The sequence below is a fragment of the Eriocheir sinensis genome, chromosome 35 (assembly GCF_024679095.1).
Source record: "Eriocheir sinensis breed Jianghai 21 chromosome 35, ASM2467909v1, whole genome shotgun sequence".
In the NCBI taxonomy this organism is placed as follows: Eukaryota; Metazoa; Arthropoda; class Malacostraca; order Decapoda; family Varunidae; genus Eriocheir; species Eriocheir sinensis.
Genome location: NC_066543.1, coordinates 6,176,846 through 6,194,345, shown reverse-complemented (window position 1 = coordinate 6,194,345; position 17,500 = coordinate 6,176,846). Strand labels below are relative to the sequence as shown.

General features: G+C 47.1%; 2 protein-coding genes across 9 annotated transcripts in view; both read left to right on the top strand.

Moving 5' to 3' along the window:
- Nucleotides 1-7,876, top strand: part of LOC127007316 (uncharacterized) — a 286,714-nt gene extending 278,838 nt beyond the window's left edge. For 4 of the 8 annotated variants that reach the window (XR_007760177.1, XR_007760174.1, XR_007760179.1 and 1 more), the window contains 3 exons: nt 4,965-5,088; nt 7,112-7,216; nt 7,479-7,876. Coding sequence is in view for 2 of the 8 variants with exons in the window: in XM_050878119.1 (XP_050734076.1) it covers nt 7,112-7,216; nt 7,479-7,573 (200 nt within the window). In the remaining 6 variants the exon portion in view is untranslated. Of the gene's footprint in view, nt 1-4,964; nt 5,089-7,111; nt 7,308-7,478 lie in introns of all 8 variants that reach the window. The other 4 variants (XR_007760178.1, XM_050878119.1, XR_007760175.1 and 1 more) reach the window with 3 other exon arrangements.
- A 4,302-nt stretch (nt 7,877-12,178) lies between these two features.
- LOC127007315 (uncharacterized) lies at nt 12,179-16,565 on the top strand. Its single transcript, XM_050878117.1, has 2 exons — nt 12,179-14,114; nt 14,313-16,565. Exon 1 carries the CDS (start codon nt 12,611-12,613, stop codon nt 13,742-13,744), a length of 1,134 nt encoding a protein of 377 aa, XP_050734074.1. The 5' UTR covers nt 12,179-12,610; the 3' UTR covers nt 13,745-14,114; nt 14,313-16,565.
- The last annotated feature ends 935 nt before the right edge of the window (nt 16,566-17,500 follow it).

Genomic DNA, 17,500 nt, shown 5'->3' with positions numbered 1-17,500 from the left:
GAGGCAGAATATTTTTTTTACGCCTGATATTTTTATGAATATTTCTCAATGACTGTACCTTTCCCGGCTCCTCGCATTTATTAAATATTCTTCAGTTCTGTGTGGTACGTTTTCAAGCTTAGCGGAGGTACTTTCTCTTCGGGGGAGGGGGTTGTGTGTGTGTGTGGGCGGGTGGGTGTATAATAATAATAATAATAATAATAATAATAATAATAATAATAATAATCAACGGTTTATTGAGGTAGGAGATCGAGGTAGGAAGATCGAGAGACGGACAAGGTCAAGGGGGGGGTGGGGGAGTCTGGCATGTTTGAAAAGTGTATATTAATGGCCACGGCTTCTTCTCCGGCCGTGAGGTGTGAAACACAGGGAAGGGCGTTAAAGAATTAGTTTATTTGGTCACCTCAGTCCACGGGTGGTGTGTTATCCACTGGCCAAAATCGCAAATGCCTGCGTCGGTGAGGGGAAGATATGTCTTGGTAACGGTCTTCTGAAGGGGGCACGTGGTGGGGGAGGGCTCCCACAACACTGAGAGATGGGGGTTTCGGTCTAAGGCAGGCTTGGGCACAGGGGGAGAATAATGGTCCGTATGATCAGTCAGGATAAGGTCGAGAGTCTTGCGACCGTGCGTTGGAAAATCGACCAGTTGGGCTAAGTGTAGATGGTCTTGGAGGCCGGTGGTGTCAAGGTCGTTAAAGTCCCCACATATAACGAGGCGGGAACTCGGGTACTTTGCTCTGAGTTCATCAGAAGTGTAGATGAGGTGTTGAAGAAGTGTGTCCCTGGCAGCATTACGGGGAGGTGAGTAAAACACGCAATAGATGATAGAAGCCGCTCCCCGGGGGGCCGTGGATGGTGTGACCCTGAGCCACACCGCCTCCACCCCCTGAGGGACGTCAGCGGGAAGTCGTGTGGGATGGAGTGTATTGTGACAGAACACAGCAACTCCTCCACCACGTCTGTCGCTGCGGAGATGATGGAAAAGCGAGAAGCCAGGAATGTTGGCCACCTTAGGATTCAGCCGCCAGGCCTCGGTGATAGTGATGGCGCCACTGTTGACTGACCTTGCCGTGATGGTGCCTTCTATCAGCTTGTTGGGTAGGGAGGTGACGTTTGATAGCAGCAGGGTGGGTAGGTTGTAAAACAGCGGCGGCACCTCATTATGGCAGTATTGGCGTGCCTCAGCGGGCGGCGGCCTGCAGCACTTGTATTAACGGTCCCACTATGAGCACTGAGTACACTGTTGGTCCGGTGTATGGAATGATCTATCGTACACTTGGAAAAACGAGGTGGAGCTGGTGGAACAGATAGCGGGTGGGGAAAACACACAGGCTGGTGTCGACACATGACACTTGGCAGCAGAGTGCCTTTCGTCTGACCCGGGCGGAGGTGTGTGTGTGTGTGTGTGTGTGTGTGTGTGTGTGTGTGTGTGGTGGGTACGGAGTGTTGAGTGCATGTTGTTTTTGCTGAAGGGAGTGCGTTATTTGTGCGTGGTATTTTTCCCGCTAAAGTCCTGCACATAAAATATACTCAAACACACACACACACACACACACACACACACACACACACACACACACACACACACAAACCATCGTGTATTCCTCGTATTGTTCGGGATGTTCAGATAGGAGTACTCGGTAAATTGCTTTTAAAAGACTAATAAATAAAAGGTGCACTGGAACGGCTTTTTTTTGTGAGAATAAATAAATACACTTGATTTTCTGAATAAAATGCATATCTCATTTTTGCGCCGCCCTGAGAAAAAAAGGCCAATTTAGGGATATTTTTTATGCAAATATTTTTTGTCTTATTTGTCTTGTCGTGAGCTGAAAGTTTTGTATGAAACCTATGGATGATGCACTGGCTTTAAGTTTAAAAAATGAACTCTATTACGGAAGTTAAAAATGTGCATCTTTTATTCAGGCAGTTAACGCTTTTGCCGGAAATATTTAATCAAATTTCATTTTAAGCTATTATGGCAGCGTCACAAAGCACGTACAGCAACCAGTGCAGTCCATCATGGGGCAGAAGATACCGTAAACACCTGGACAGCCTTAATAATGCTGCCATGTGTGAGGCCGTCAAGGTAAGCAAGACGAGTAACCTTCATGCGTGCAGATAGCCGCTCCGCGCGCCCCCAAGGAAAGATGGATGGCCCTTTGAGCTTCCCGGGAAAATCCTCCTCCTTAGCGGCGTCAGGAAGGTATCCACTCGCCTTTAATCAGACCCCTCTCGCCCCGTCCCGCCCCTCCTCGCCCCACCCGCCCTCCACCTCTCTGTTCTTCATCTCATAGCCGGCTCACCACCATCACCTCTGCCAGCCTGCACCACCATCACCACTACCACCACCACCGCCACTACCACCTCCTAGCCTTATTCCTCATCCTTCACCACCACCAGGCTCCGCCCTCATTTCCCGTTCACCTCTAACCAGCTTCACTTCATTCCTCACCTCATCACTGCCTCACCACTATACCGACCCTTCTACCCCTCAGCAACCTAACCTCACTTCATCACTGCCTCCCCATTACCACTACGACCCATCCTCACTATCCCTCCCACCATCACCGAAGAGTTATGAGTTTTCCCAACCATCTCTCCCTGTCCAGTCACCTCTTCCACCCTCCTCCGCCTGCTGCCGCTTTCCACCAACCCCTCAACCCCTCAGTGCTCGCGCCGGCCGCCTATAAGCTGCTTTTTAACATGTGAGGGGAGCGAGTGAAATGTGTAGGACTTGTCAGAGCGAGAGGGTTGTGTGCAGACTGCGTGTTCTTAAAGGTAAAGGTTGTCGGGTCTTACCGTGGGAAATGTTTGGCTTGTGAGCTGTGGAGGTGTGCGAAGAGGTGAAAGTGTTTGGTCGTTGCCCGGGACTGTGGGTTTTAAAGGGGCTAGTGTGGAGGTTGGGAAGGTAGTGTGGATTTTTATTTATGTTCCTGGTCTGTTGTTTTTGTTTGTTGTACTGGAAGCGATTGGTTAGTGTGAAGTGTGAAGAAGAGTTACTAAGAAGGGAAGGGGTTGATGGGTTGATAGTCAGTGATTTAGACCTCTAGTTATGCGTTTTTTGTGTGCTTGTATATTCTAAAAAAATGGTGAGAGTAGTTCCCAAATAGACTTTTTCCATGGTTCGCCACTCCTACAGATGCTGAGTCCAAAAGGAGGTAATGCGTGCCGTAACGGTGAGGACGAACGCTGGTGCATCAAGACGAGAGAAACGAAGAAGAAAGTGAAAACTAGTCAACTCTAATTCATTTTTTACGGGATAAAATATGAAACTGCCGCCATTAATCTTACTATTCTCCTTCTTAAGATAATCTACCTTTAAGATATTCATTATATAAAACCCAACGCATATTCTCCAGCTTCCTCCTCCTGCTCTTCCCGCCTCTCTCTCTCTCTCCCTCCCCCCGCCCCTCTGCTTCCCTCCTCCCGCCCACTTCATCTTCACGCTTTCTGCATTTCTTTCTTTTGCTCTCTTCCCTCCCTTCATAAGTACCTTTCCACGTCCCTTCATTCCCCTCTCCCCTTCCCTTCCTCCCGCCCCATTTGTCTTCAAGCTTTATGCCCCCTCATTCTCTTCCCTTCCTCTTCCCGTCCTGCATCTTCTCCCTTCATTCCCCTCTCCCCTTCCCTTCCTCTCGTTCCCTTATCTTCACGCTTTATGCCCCCTCATTCTCTTCCCTTCCTCTTCCCTAATCTTCCCGTCCTGCATCTTCTCCCTTCATATGTACCCTTTCACGTCCTCCTCCCGTCCCCTTCCCTCTCACTCTATTTCCCTCCTTTCGTCCCATTTGTCTTCACGTTTTCTGCCAGCTTCCCTCTTCCCTCCTCTTATCCATCTTACCCTCCCGCATCTTCCTTCCAAGTCTCCTTATCGTGTCTTCTGCGCCTATCATCTTTCCTCCAGCTCTCTTTTGTTTTCACGCCTTCTGCTTTCTTTCGTTCTCTTCCCTCTCTCATCCCCAGTCTTCCCGGCCCCTTTTTCTCTCTTAATGTGTACCCTTCCACTTCCCCTTCCCTCCCCTTCCGCGCATATAATCTCCTCCTTTCTTCTCTGTCCTCACACCTTCTGCTTTCTTTTCGTGTCTTTCCTCCATCCTTTCCGTTCCCTTGCTCTCTTTATCTATCCTCCCGCCTACTTTTTTTTTTTTTACATCAAAGGACACGGCCCAAGGGCAACAAAAAGAGTACAAAAAAAGCCAGCTACTCGCCGCTCCCATAAAAGATAAAAGTAAAGAGTAGCCAAAAGAGAGGTCAATTTCGGGTGGAGAGGTGTCTTGATCCACTCTTCTTGAAAAAAGTCAAGTCATAGGCAGGAGGAAATACAGAAAAAGGAAGGCTGTTACAGAGTTTACCAGTGAAGGGGATGAAAGAATGGAGGTGCTGGTTAACTCTTGCATATGGGGTTTGGACAGTATAGGGATGAGCATGAGTAGAAAGTCGTGTGCAGCGGGGCCGCGGGAGGGGGGGAGGCATGCAGTTAGCAAGTTCAGAAGAGCAGCCAGCATGAAAATATCAATGGAAGATAGAAAGAGAGGCATCATGGCAGCGGAATTTAAGAGGTAGAAGACTATCAGTAAGAGGACGAGAGCTGATGAGACGAAGAGCCTTAGGCTGGGTTCACATGAGACACTTTTTAGTGGTCAGTGGCCGCCACAAAAAGTGGCCACCACAAAAAAATGGTCGCCACGAAAAATGGTGAGTAGGTGCACCCTGCACACGAGCCACTCGGTGGCGGCCACTAATGAGGTCAGTACGTGGCGTTATGGATCTCGTAGAGGCAGCAGCTGTCTGTGCTCTCTTGGCAAAAAGCGCTGAAATGTGAAAGTTTAACATAATGCAAGTTCCCCTCATGATCGTTTTTTTTTTTTTTTTTTTTTTTTGTGTGTGTGTGTGTTTGCTGCTTGTGTGTGTGTGTGTGTGTGTGTGTGTGTGTGGAAGTAATAGAGGCCTTTTTTTGCCAGATTGTTGACATGACGGTGGGCAGATATAAAATACTTAAGAGACTTGGACATGCGCACGTAGCAGAGCTCGTACGTCCCCTGATGGTGTCGTGAGGCCGCGGTGACGCCGAATCCTGTTCCCTATGTAAGTGTATAACTTATACTTACATAGTTATTTATCAAACAAGCGAACTTATGAAATCTTAAAAAAACTAAAAGCAGCCATTTTTTATTCATATAAGTACGTGCTTAACATTTTTTCACTCATTCGAAGAAACTACTCGCTGTTTCTGCAATAACTTATCTCCAGCCATTTCCCTGAAGCTATAGATTGATATTTATAATCTGTGCTGAGACAAGGCCGTGAAGCAAAACGAGTGGTTATCGGCGTCAGTCCTGATCCTACTGCGACAAGAGGGGGTCTCTGGCACTACATTCTTACCACCACTGCTGCCTACAACTTGAACTCTTTCAAGAGGAAGGTATCAGGACACCTCTCCTCCCGAAATTGACCTCTCTCTCGGCCACTCCTCTGAACGCTTTTTATAGGAGCACTGAGTAGCGGGCTTTTTTTTTGTCATTATTGTTTCCTTTTTTTTGCCCCTGAGCTGTCTCCTTTGCTGTTAAAAAAAAAAAAAAAAAAACGAAACAACACTAGAACCCCGGCATGTCACCACCAACAGTAAGAACGGCAAGTTTAGCTCTAAGTTGCTGCCTTCACTTCTTGGTGAACAGCAGTTCAGGAGCCATCAAGGGGCAGCTGCAGGTGCTAAACGAGGTTGTGTATGGCCCCGCCCGCGGGAGGCCGCTGGCGCTGCACCTGGACGCCGCCCTTCCGGCAAATATGAGGCGGGCAGTCGTGGGTGTGGAGGCGGTGCGCCGCACGCCGCATATTATTTTCACCCATGGTCTCATGTACAACAGACGGCAGATGGCGCTTCCTGGCATCGCCTCCACGGTGCTGCACGTGGTGCTGTGGCTCACGCCGCGGCCCGAGCTCCTGCAGACGCTGTGGCTCCACTGGATGCCCCGCAACTTGCTGCTCTTCAGCCTTGGGCCGTCTCCTGGCACCGACCTGCTGCTGCACGAGGCACTCAGCGGCGTGGAGAATGTGGCGCTCATCGGGCACCTTTCGCCCCAGGCGGACCCACGCGCCGACGCCCTCGGGGTGTACACTGTGCTGCCCTTCTCCCCCGGCGGCGTGCGGCTCCTCGGTCCATGGCGGCGCGAGGCCTTCCCCAGCTGGGAGACGCTCTTCCCGGACTTCCCGTCCTTCGAGGGATACACTTTTCATCTGGCTACCTTCATGAATGACGCACCATACGTTTACAAAGACACTTCAGGAACTAACATAGTTGGAAGAGGTGTGGCAGTGTCTATGATAGAATGCTTCTCAGCTAAACTTAATTTCACGTACACGTTAATAGTGGAACCTCCAGACTCGAAGTGGGGATCCATCGAAAATGGCTCGTGGTCGGGTCTTCTTGGAATGATTGCCAGGAAAGAGAAATCATTCACCATCAACGCATTAACTTTTGCCTAGGGTCGAAACGCTGATTTTGATCGGTCAGAGTTGTTGTGGACGATGAGTATGCGGCTATTCCTAGCCATACCGCAGCCCCTCCCGGAGTGGGTAAGTCTGGTGCGGCCCTTCACCCCCACCGTCTGGGCCATACTTCTTGTCTTGCTTCCCTTTCTCGTCTGCTTCATGCGTATTATGGCAGAAACAACCGATAATTACATCCTGAATAATAATTACGGTGTGTTTGTGGGGGGGTCGTCCGGCCGTGTGGGGGTGGCCGCCCTCAGGCCACAGGTCAAGTCTTCCCACAGCAGTGCCATTGTCTCGTGGCTGGAGCTGTATGGCGCCATGGTGTGCTAGAGTGCCCCCGTCTTGCCGCTGACACAGTGGCAGCGGGTATTCCTTGCCGTGTGGCTGCCCTGTTGTCTGGTCGTCACTGCCGCCTACACCTGCAACCTGGTGGGCATGTTCACCAGCCCAGCCTACCCGCAACGACTCGCCTCACTGCAGCAGCTCGCCGACAGCCGCATCAGGTGCTGAGTTTATTGTCTTTACACTACCGAGAATAAGTAAAAAGGATTTCTTTGGTGAGGTTTCTGCACTACACAAAAATATTATTGCTATTATGTTCGCGTTTTATTTGCAGAATGGCCGTGGTTGACGACGGTTCTTTCAGCGTCACATTCCTGCAGGAGTCCACGGACCCACTCATACGCCGCCTGCAGCAGCGACGTGACGTGTTCCCGACATGGTGAGATGCTGTTCTTGCCCTGTCCAAAGGGACTCGTGCTTTATTGATGTACGAGGCGTACGTGAAGTTCTTATTTCTTGAAACATTAAAGGTAAATAGACATGTGTCCTTCCAAGCATGTGAATTACTTTTATAATGGATGACACACACACACACACACACACACACACACACACACATACACACACACACATATTTAAAGAGTAATGGTAATATCCATAGTTTTAATGGAAGTAAGGATAATGAACATGGAACATGGCAGCAGGAGGACGGGTGGTACACCTTGGAGGACGCGGTGACCAGCTCCCAGATTGGGTGGTACTTTCCAAAACACACGCCTTGGAAGAGCAAGTTTGACCACGGCAGCTGTCCTGGGTTGATTCGGCACTGGCGCAAGGTAACCACTTGAAGAGAAAAGCATGAATATCATCTCACTGAAAAGTTTCAGTTTACTGAATGTTATTTGCAAAGGAAAACAAATATGCACGAGTTTACTGCACGAATTTACTGGATTCCACTTAATGTTCGCAAAAGTAATAACCTTAATATTTTTTTTATGTATTAATGAAGGAAATAAAAGATTATCTTAAAGTCAGATGTAACGTAATTTTGAGACCATTCAGCATTGTTCTTTAAAACAACTAAATTTGATAACACTGGCCAAATTTATCACATCCAGGCTGAGAGAGAGAGAGAGAGAGAGAGAGAGAGAGAGAGAGAGAGAGAGAGAGAGAGAGAGAGAGAGAGAGAGAGAGAGAGAGAGAGAGAGAGAGAGAGAGAGAGAGAGTGTTTAGCTATTGATCAAGCTATCTATATATTCACAAACAATTATTATAGGCTCAGGTAGGATCGCATCAGTTGGTTCGGAAGGTTAGCATGAGTTCAGGAGCAATGCAGAAAATTATTCATAAAAAGGAGAGATCGCTAACGAGTTCAAAAGACCGCCGTGAGCACGCCGAGTAGGGTCTCAGAGATATTGTGTTATCAGTGATCGACTAAATGACGGTGCTGTGTAAATGGAGGATGAATATAAATGATGCTGTTGTAACGTAATAGTGATAGTAGTAATCGTAATTGTAGAAGCAGGAATAGTAGCAGCAGTAGTAGTAGTAATAGTGGTTGTATAAGTATTTCTTGTTTTTGTAGTAGTAGTAGTAGTAGTAGTAGTTGTTGTTCATGTTGTTCTTGTAGTAGTTGTATTAGAAGTAGTAGTAGTAGTAATAGTAATAGTTGTGCTGTTTGTAATTGGAGTTCAAATAAGGATAATAATGTGGATTATTTTAGAAACAATATTATAAGAATTGTCATTACACAAAAAAGTAAGGATCCTATTTCATTGTGTTTCTTCAATAAAAATTTCAGTAGGAAACAAATCACGAAACTTTCACGGGAACTAATTAAAGGCAACAGGCAGCGGGGGTTGCTCCACCCCATCTTTGGTTCACCTTTCACCACAAAGGTCAATGAAAGTTACTTGGAAGGCACATCATGATATTTAGTCATCACGCTCTGGCCGCCACCACATGCATGATGTACTCCCTACCATGTTCTTTTCCCAAGGTGGAAATTGAGTGGATCAGGATCAATCTGGGCGGTATATATCGTGGAGGCTCGGGAAGGGACTCCGCCGCAACGCCCCTCACCCTCCAGCATCTGCAGGGCGTCTTTTACATCCTGGTCCTGGCCTGGGTGGCCGGCTGGGCCGCTCTACTGCTTGAGCTGCTAACACACCGACATCAGAACCGCCTGGCAATAATGTGGCGCTGCTGATTTACTTGTTATGATAGCCAGTCGTTCTCTGGACAGTGTGCTTCGTCTGCAGTGTAATGCCAAGTCCCAACACGATTTGTCCTTCCCGCCGTCGGCAGTCTCTCCCTCCCACGTTTGGCTAAGAACCTGATTGTTATAACTTTTCCAGAGCTGTTCTGATTGGAGCTCCAACTGAATCCCCTTTGCTGGAACACTACATTGTGATCCCTGTACCTCCTGTAACACACACACACACACACACACACACACACACACACACACACACACACACACACACACATACACACACACCAGGGATGGACTATTCATATTTGAATACATTCTAATACCGTATTTGGGTGTATTCGTATTCGCATTCGAATAATTATTGATAGAAATCAGGATATTCTTATTCGTATTCGAATTCAAGGGAAAAGGATTCGTATTCTGCGAAGAATTTGACGAATACTTCAAAAGTTACTATCAGAAATAACAGCAGTTGTTCCTTACACCTCCAGCCTCCTGGGCGGACGTGTAATGGACGTGTATAGTAAAGGTTCATGACCTCATTTTTACTGTTGCATAACTTCTGAACAGTGCTATACCCAGTTACGTCATTAGGGTATGTTTCAATTAAAGTATTCATCAGTGAATTCACGAATACTTTAATGAAGTATTTGTATTTCTATTCGAAGTATAACCATTTCAATGCATTCGAATTCGTATTCGTTTTCGCTGGAATTTGAATTATTCGTATTCGTATTCGATTACACAACTCTTGTATTCAATCCATCTCTGACATACACACACACACACACACACACACACACACACACACACAGACAGACAGACTTTCTCACACACATACACACACACACACACACACGGAGGAAGCCAGAGTGCCCTACAGGTTGTGTTCTCAAGGAAGCTTGAGTTCAAGTTGTTTCCAAGACCTTTCGGGAACACTCGTGAGCGGCGCCCGAGTCTCCCTGGCTCTCTGAAAGGGAGGCGCCTTGCTTGCACCGCCAACTTGGTGAGGGCTTCACCTAAACTCTCCTGAGGCTTCGTTACTGCTGCTTCAAATGGAAAGTCAGGTGTGCCTGAGTTCACACAGGTGTGTCTGAATGCCATCAGGTTTGGCGGTGTTTATTAAAAAAAGTGACTCGCAAGTCTGTGAAGAATGCCTTGCTAAGCAGATAATTATGAGAAAAAAGCACAATGATGGCACTTTGCTTTTTTGTTTCATTCCTTTCTCATATTTCTTCCATTTATTCCGTTCCTTTTATTCCTAACGTCAGTTTCCTGGCCTGTCTCTCAAAAGCCACCGTAACTAAAAAGATAAACAATTAAATGTGAATCAGAAGCGTGAACTTGAACAAAGTAACAAACTGGGAGCTGACTGATACACACACACACACACACACATATCCACAAATTACAGCAGTTGGCTAGAGATGCCCATAGCTATCCCCATGAGACGGAAACTGTTGCCCATGCCGGGCCAGTAGAAGGTGTACTCCCCCCATTACTGATCTCACCACTGCCAGGCCCCCTCGTCTCAGAGAGTGCCACTAGTATATGCACTCTCAGCCGTCTGAACTCCTTTGATAGAAAGTGCAGTCGATCATCGTCCGAGAGGCTCCAGATGTTCCAGAAGCCCACACGCAGAACCCTCCGAAGGTTAACCCCGGACCTGGTTCCACGGGCGGGCGCAGCCCCGGCTATCCCCCAAACAAAGAGGGGGGCTTGGGGGCCTTTCCTTCTTCGAGGTGCAGGGGTTCCGTAGGCTTTGCCCTGCAGCCGTCACTGACGGCAGGCTCCCTGGATGTGGATGCAACGGGGAAGCCTCCCGCGCGTCCAGGCCCCTCTATTGCTAAACAATTTTTTGCCTATATTTTTTTTTTATTAGAATTTATCTAACTCTGACCTTTTTATACTTGCTGTACCCTGCTCTTACTAACATAACCCTATTAACACCACCATAGCCCTCTACCCATTTGTAAACAATCAAGTCCCTTCGTTCCCTTCTCCTTTGAGCAGATTTAGACATTGCAGTTTATCCATACATCATTCTGTCTTTTTCCTTTACACTGATTCCAACTTGTTTGAGCTCATTCTTTTAGTACGGAGTCCAGATCTGTATCACTTAATTGAGATGAGGTTTAATGCCAAATAAAGCTTGCTGATGCTCCTTGTGATAAAATTCAGTGCCCTGTGTATCTATTCTTATTCTGAATGCAGTTGTTCCTTGGCCAGGGATCAGGCTTTACTAGGACACCTAAATATCACACACATTCAAACCTGCTTAGTGGTCAGCATTCTTCCTACACTCAGAATACCACTCTCCCCGACACTGACGTCCACCTGTCACCTCCCTTCCGAGGCCTAATACAATCTGCCAAATTTACCATGCAGTGCACTAGCATCTTGATCTGTTCTTATATAAGTCTGGCGATTCTGAGTTGACATCTAATCGACTTCAATATAACATATCATTTAAGTGTGAGGCAAACTCTGCTCCTTTCCTTTGCTTTTCATCGATTTTAAACTCCCAGAACACTATTTCCAATTCCGATTAGTTTTTACTTGATGTGTCTATCCATGTCTCCCTGATAACCATAATGTCACGTTTAAAGCTGCCCCGTAGTCTCATATTTCAATCTTCATTCAATCAGTCTATTATATTTTTATGATTTCTACCATTAGAGTATATAATTAACGCTCAATCTAACCTTCGGCCCTCTCCTATAATTAATATGCAGCTGTCTAGTTGTATTCTGAACATAAAAAGGCCTCGCTCGGTGATCATTTCCCATCGTGTATCCTAGATAAATCTTGCCAAAAACTTAATTAATATCTCAAGGAAATCTGATAAGACCTGGATCCCCTCATTTGCCGAGAATTGCGAAGAAGCCCCATCCCTGGCGAACAAGCAATCGGTGCTATAGAAGAAGTCCCAGTTGTCGATGAATATCCATCCATTGCCCCTCCACCCCAGAGAGCGCACACACACACACACACACACACACACACACACACTCACACTCTCTCTCTCTCTCTCTCTCTCTCTCTCTCTCTGTGCTGGTTCCCTCTCTCACTCCTCCTCCTCCTCCTCCATTATCACAACAGGAAGGTGCAGTGAAAGAAGAATTTATGGCCCTTTGTATGTTTTTTTTTTTCGTATTCAAATAGTGTGACATACACCTCTGATATGTATTTCCATTATTAGTGTCATTCCCGCAGCACTAGAAAGTAGATATTGAAATTCTAGCACAGAGTATTTTTGTGAATCTCAGAAACAACTGGCTTCCCGGCAACGGTATTGTCTGACCGGAGGAGGGAGGAATGAGAGGAAGCACTTTGTGAACCATGTCAAGGGAGTGAAAAAGCTGAAGTAGTATGCAGCAAGATTCCTTAAGACGCTTTATGCCGGGGATGCTTGGTTTTGCTACTTGAAAGACAAGTTTTTATTTAAGAAACATATTAGCGTCATAAATCAAGGCCAGCACAACACAGGAGTGCCAGTAAGTATATAAGATATTGGACGATGTGTGGCGGGCGTCAATCCTGTTTTGACTTGGGCCACGGGTAGGTCACCACCACCATTCCATCATCATCACCATTGATAAAAATTCAAATTCTATCATGCAAGGGACCGCCCTAGCTCTCACCTTCCTCCTCCTCCTCCTCCTGGTGAGAAGCACTTCAGCAGCGAACGAGGGGCAGCTGCAGGTGCTAAGCGACGTGTTGTCCGGTCCCGCCCGCGGGAAGCCGCTGACGCTGCACCTGGACACCACCCTTCCAGCAGACGTGCAGCGGGCAGTCATGGGCTTGGAGGTGGTACGCCGCACGCCGCATCTCACCCTTACCCTCAGCCTCAGTGATAGCCGGTGGCAGTCGATGCTTGGTGGTAGTTCCTTCATCTTTTCTAAGATGCTGCATGTATTGTTGTGGTTCACGCCGCGGCCCGAGCTGCTACAGTCTCTGTGGCTCTACTGGAAGCCCCGAAACCTGCTGCTCTTCAGCCTGGGGCCGTCACCCGGCACCGACCTGCTGCGGCACGAGGCGCTCAGCGGTGTGGAGAATGTGGCGCTCATCGGGCACCTCTCGGCCCAGGCGGACCCACGCCTCGACGCCCTTTGGGTGCACACGGTGCTGCCCTTCTCCCCCGGCGGCGTACAGCTCCTCGGCCCGTGGCGGCGCGAGGCCTTCGCCAGCTGGGAAGCTCTCTTCCCGGACAGGTTCCCGTCCTTCGAGGGATACACTTTTCACATAGCAACTTGGTTTTTTGATCCACCTTTCCTGTACAACAAACCGTCAGCCCCCGACGTTGGTATCGGATATTACCGTCATTTGCTGAAAGCCATTTCTTCTAAGCTGAACTTTACGTACACCCTGACCCGAGAGCCCCCAGACTTGAAGTGGGGTGTTATCGAAAACGGGTCATGGGTGGGTTGTTTAGGCATGGTTGCGAGGAAGGAGAAAAATTTCACACTTAATGGACTTTTCATATCAAAAGAAAGAGTAGCATATTTTGAGCCGTCTGATATTGTTGGAAGAGAACACGCCAGTGTGTTCATGCCCAGTCCCATGCCCGTTCCGGAATGGCTCAGCATCGTGCGGCCCTTCAGCCCCTCCACCTGGGCCTCCTTCGTGGTGGTCGTTGTCATCGCTGTTGTTTTCATGGTGTCTTTGGTAAGTGTTTATTCTCTTACAGTAATTGTAATATATTGTTTACTCTTTAAAGTTTGTCATGCTCTAAATATTTTGCCAAAGTGATGAAAACGAAGAGTTTTATGTTGGTATGTTGGTAGGGGCGGATCAGGTGCTGCGTGTTATTTGTGGGTTATATGCCATATGGTTTCCCTAACCTGTTCTCTCCGTAGGAGCGGACGACGGCGGGTCGCCGGCGGCAGCCTTCACTAGATGGTGGGGCAGCAGTGTGGCAGGACTTGCCACGCGCCTTGGTGTCCCAGGGCATCCCCACCCTGCCCGAAGCCCAGTGGCAGCGGGTGTTCGTGGCAGTGTGGCTCCTCGCCTGTCTGGTAGCCACGGCCGCCTACACCTGCAACCTGGTGAGCATCTTCACCACTACTATCTACCAGAGGCGCCTACGCACTCTCCAAGAGTTGCTCAACAGCCACTACAGGTAAACATATGCCGCAGGGGCAGAAGGCGGAGCTCCATAACTATTTTAATTACAAGTTAATCTTTTCTTAAACTTGATCTTATACAGTCTCCATCGGTCCACTAAGTAACGCTTCACTGTTTTCACTGTTGTTTAATATTTCAAATGTGACTATAAAACAAAGTCCTACGATAAGGATACTTTCCTTTTCTATCAAAGGATAGCGGTGTTGTATAACGGCGGCTACTTGGAGCACATGGTGCGCTACACCCCGGGACCGCTGTATGATCGGCTGCGACAAAAAATGGAGGTATACTATGAACCGGATGAAGCTCTGGCAGTTTTGCAGAGAGGCAGACATGCTTTAATTGCATATGAAACTAACACAAAACTGAAAATTATGAAGGCGATGCGGGTATGATTTACTTTTAGGTCACCTTTTTCGCTCGTGTCTCACTTGCTCCAGACTCATGTGCCTCATTTTGCGGTGTCGCCGTCCACCTCCATGCTCCATTACCTCACTTTCGTACCAGTGCCTGGCCCCTGCACAAGGAATGCTGCAAAAACACCAGTAAAGGCACAGCAGTCTTTGCATGTAAACTCCAGGTCCCGCTCTGACTAACAAGACAATGTCATCTGCAAACAAACTTGCCGCTGATGGCTATTCCCCACCATTTATACTCAGTTTTACACCACTATCCCGAACCCTTCCTCTCTATCATGCGTCCATCCATGTATACACATAAAAGCAGACAGACATCACACACCCAGACACGGCCACGCATCAATCAGTGCTTTCACAGTCAGGCCTTGGATTGGCCTCGATAGATCCCACATACATGGTTCCTACCAGCCCTGCCGTCTGATCTTTATGTCAAATTCCTCAATTGATATTAATGATGTGCCCAGAAAAAAAAAATGTAAAAAGATAAAAGAAAATCAGAAAGAAGTTACCAAAACTATTGTGAATGACATAATACCCTTGTCTATGTGAGGCAGCACTAATCCTCTGTCATTTTGCTTCAGCTCGGTGGGACGACCTTAGGGTGTACTTTCCGAATTCCTGTTGTGGAATGATTACTGCTTTCAGGACAGAAAATCCTCTGACTGTGCCCAGCGCACACATTCCACGTACTTTCTCTATTCCTTTTGTTAAAAAGCCTTGGTTTAATCACGCTTGTTCTCGTGCTATCAAAGACAGAGAGGCAGCTGACAAAAGGTACCAGAGCCTTCGCACTCCTGCTGACCATGATCTTTACATTTTTGCACGGAATCGTGCCAAATCTGTTCTCCGACTTACCAATAATCCTTTTTATCAATAGAAAATGCCACAACCTATCTTTTTTCTAATTCTTCCTGAGACTTCTGTCACCTAGCCAAATATATCTCCAACAATTTCACTTCTTCATATTTCCCTTATCTCTTTAGTCCTGATGGCAGCGCTGCTGCCACATCTGTCTAAGGCTGAACTCTTCGCTCAAATTTTCTCTAAAACTTCACATTTGTACGAGTCATAGCATATTTCTCTCACTCGTTCCCCCTTTGACTCCACTATGCCTGTTATTAAAATTTTTAAGAGTAATATTTTCTATGCCCTCTCTTTCCTCAATCCTCAGCAGGCTAATGGGCCTGATGGAGTGCCTCCTAATGTCCTTAAAAACTGTGCTTCCTGCTGGAAGTACGCCTACATACAGCCTGTTCCTAAGAAGGGTGACCGTCCTGTAGATTGACTTTCCTGTCTTCCTAAAACTTTTGAATTAATCCTTAACCAGAAGATTCTTAAGCATCTATCAACTTCTGACCTATCTGTTCGCAAGTATTGGTTTTGCAAAGGGCGTTCTACTAGTGATCTTCTTTCCTTCCTAACAGACTCCTGGTCATCCTCTTTTAGCCGTTTCGGTGAAACTTTTGCTGTTGCCTTAGACATATCAAAAGCTTTTGACAGAGTCTTGCACAAGTCTTTGCTCTCTCAATAATTAACCTCCTACGGTTTCTTTCCCTCTCTTTGTACCTTTATCTTCAGAGTCCATTCCGGCCGATCTATCACTCCTGTGGTAGACGGTCACTGTTCTTCCTCTGAACCTGTCAACATTGGTGTCCCGCAGAGCTGTGTCCTATCTTCCACTCTCTGTCTGTAGTTCTTTAATGATATTTCCATAAAATGCTGCCCTATCCACTCCTATGTCTCAGATCTAACTATTATTTCCGATTGGGGAAAAAGGAACTTGGTGTCCTTCAGTGCCTCAATAACTCAATTTCTCCACCTATCAACTCGACATAATCTTCCAAACACTTATCCCCTATTCTTCGGAAACACACGGCTGTCCCCTTCTTCTACAATATACATTCTCGGTCTATCCTTAACTCAAAATCTTAACTAGAAACTTCATATCTTCTCTCTCGCTGAATCAGCTTTCTGGCGGTGCCTTCTGTATCTTCTCCACCAGTTTTTCTTTTCCCGCTCTCATGCTGTCCCTATACAGGAGCCTTGTCCGCCCTCGTATAGAGTATGCATCTCGTGTGTGGGGGAGGGGGGAGGGGTTCGACACACACAAATCTGCTAGACAGAGTGGTGTCAAAGGCTCTTGCTCATCAACTCCCCTCCTCTTAAGAACATAAGAACGTAAGGAGTCTGCAAGAGGCCGGTTGGCCTGTACAAGGCAACTCCTGTTATCCTAACCCCACCTTACTTCACTATCCATGAATTTATCCATCCTCTTCTTGAATGTATCTATGGTATTGGCACCCACAACATTGTTGCTAAACCTGTTCCATTCATCCACCACTCTATTTGTGAACCAATTCTTGCCTATGTCTTTGCTGAATCTGAATTTGTCTAACTTAAGACCATTGCTACGTGTCCTACCTGGCTCTTTTACTACCAGAACCCTATTAACATCCCCTTTATTAAGGCCCTTCATCCATTTATAGACCTCGCTAAGGTCTCCTCGCAACCTTCGCCTTTCTAGAGAGTGTAGATTTAAATGCTTAAGTTTATCCTCATAGAGCAAGTTTCTCACATCTTGAATAATTTTTGTCATCCTTCTCTGTACAGATTCTAACATTTTGATATCCATTCTATAGTAGGGTGACCAGAACTGGACCGCGTAATCAAGGTGAGGTCTAACTAGAGTTAAGTAAAGTTTAAGGGTAACCTCAGCGTTCCTATTGCTTACGCTCCTCGAGATGATACCCAGTACCCTGTTTGCACGATTCTTAGCCTGAATGCATTGGGCCCTTGGACGGAGGTCAGTGCTTACTAAGACTCCTAGTCCCTCTCACACCCAGACCTTTTTAAAGGAGTGCCATTTAAGGAGTAATTATGTGAGGGGTTACTCCTACCTACACTCAGAATACTACACTTCCCGACATTGAATTCCATCTGCCACTTCCCCGCCCAATCATAA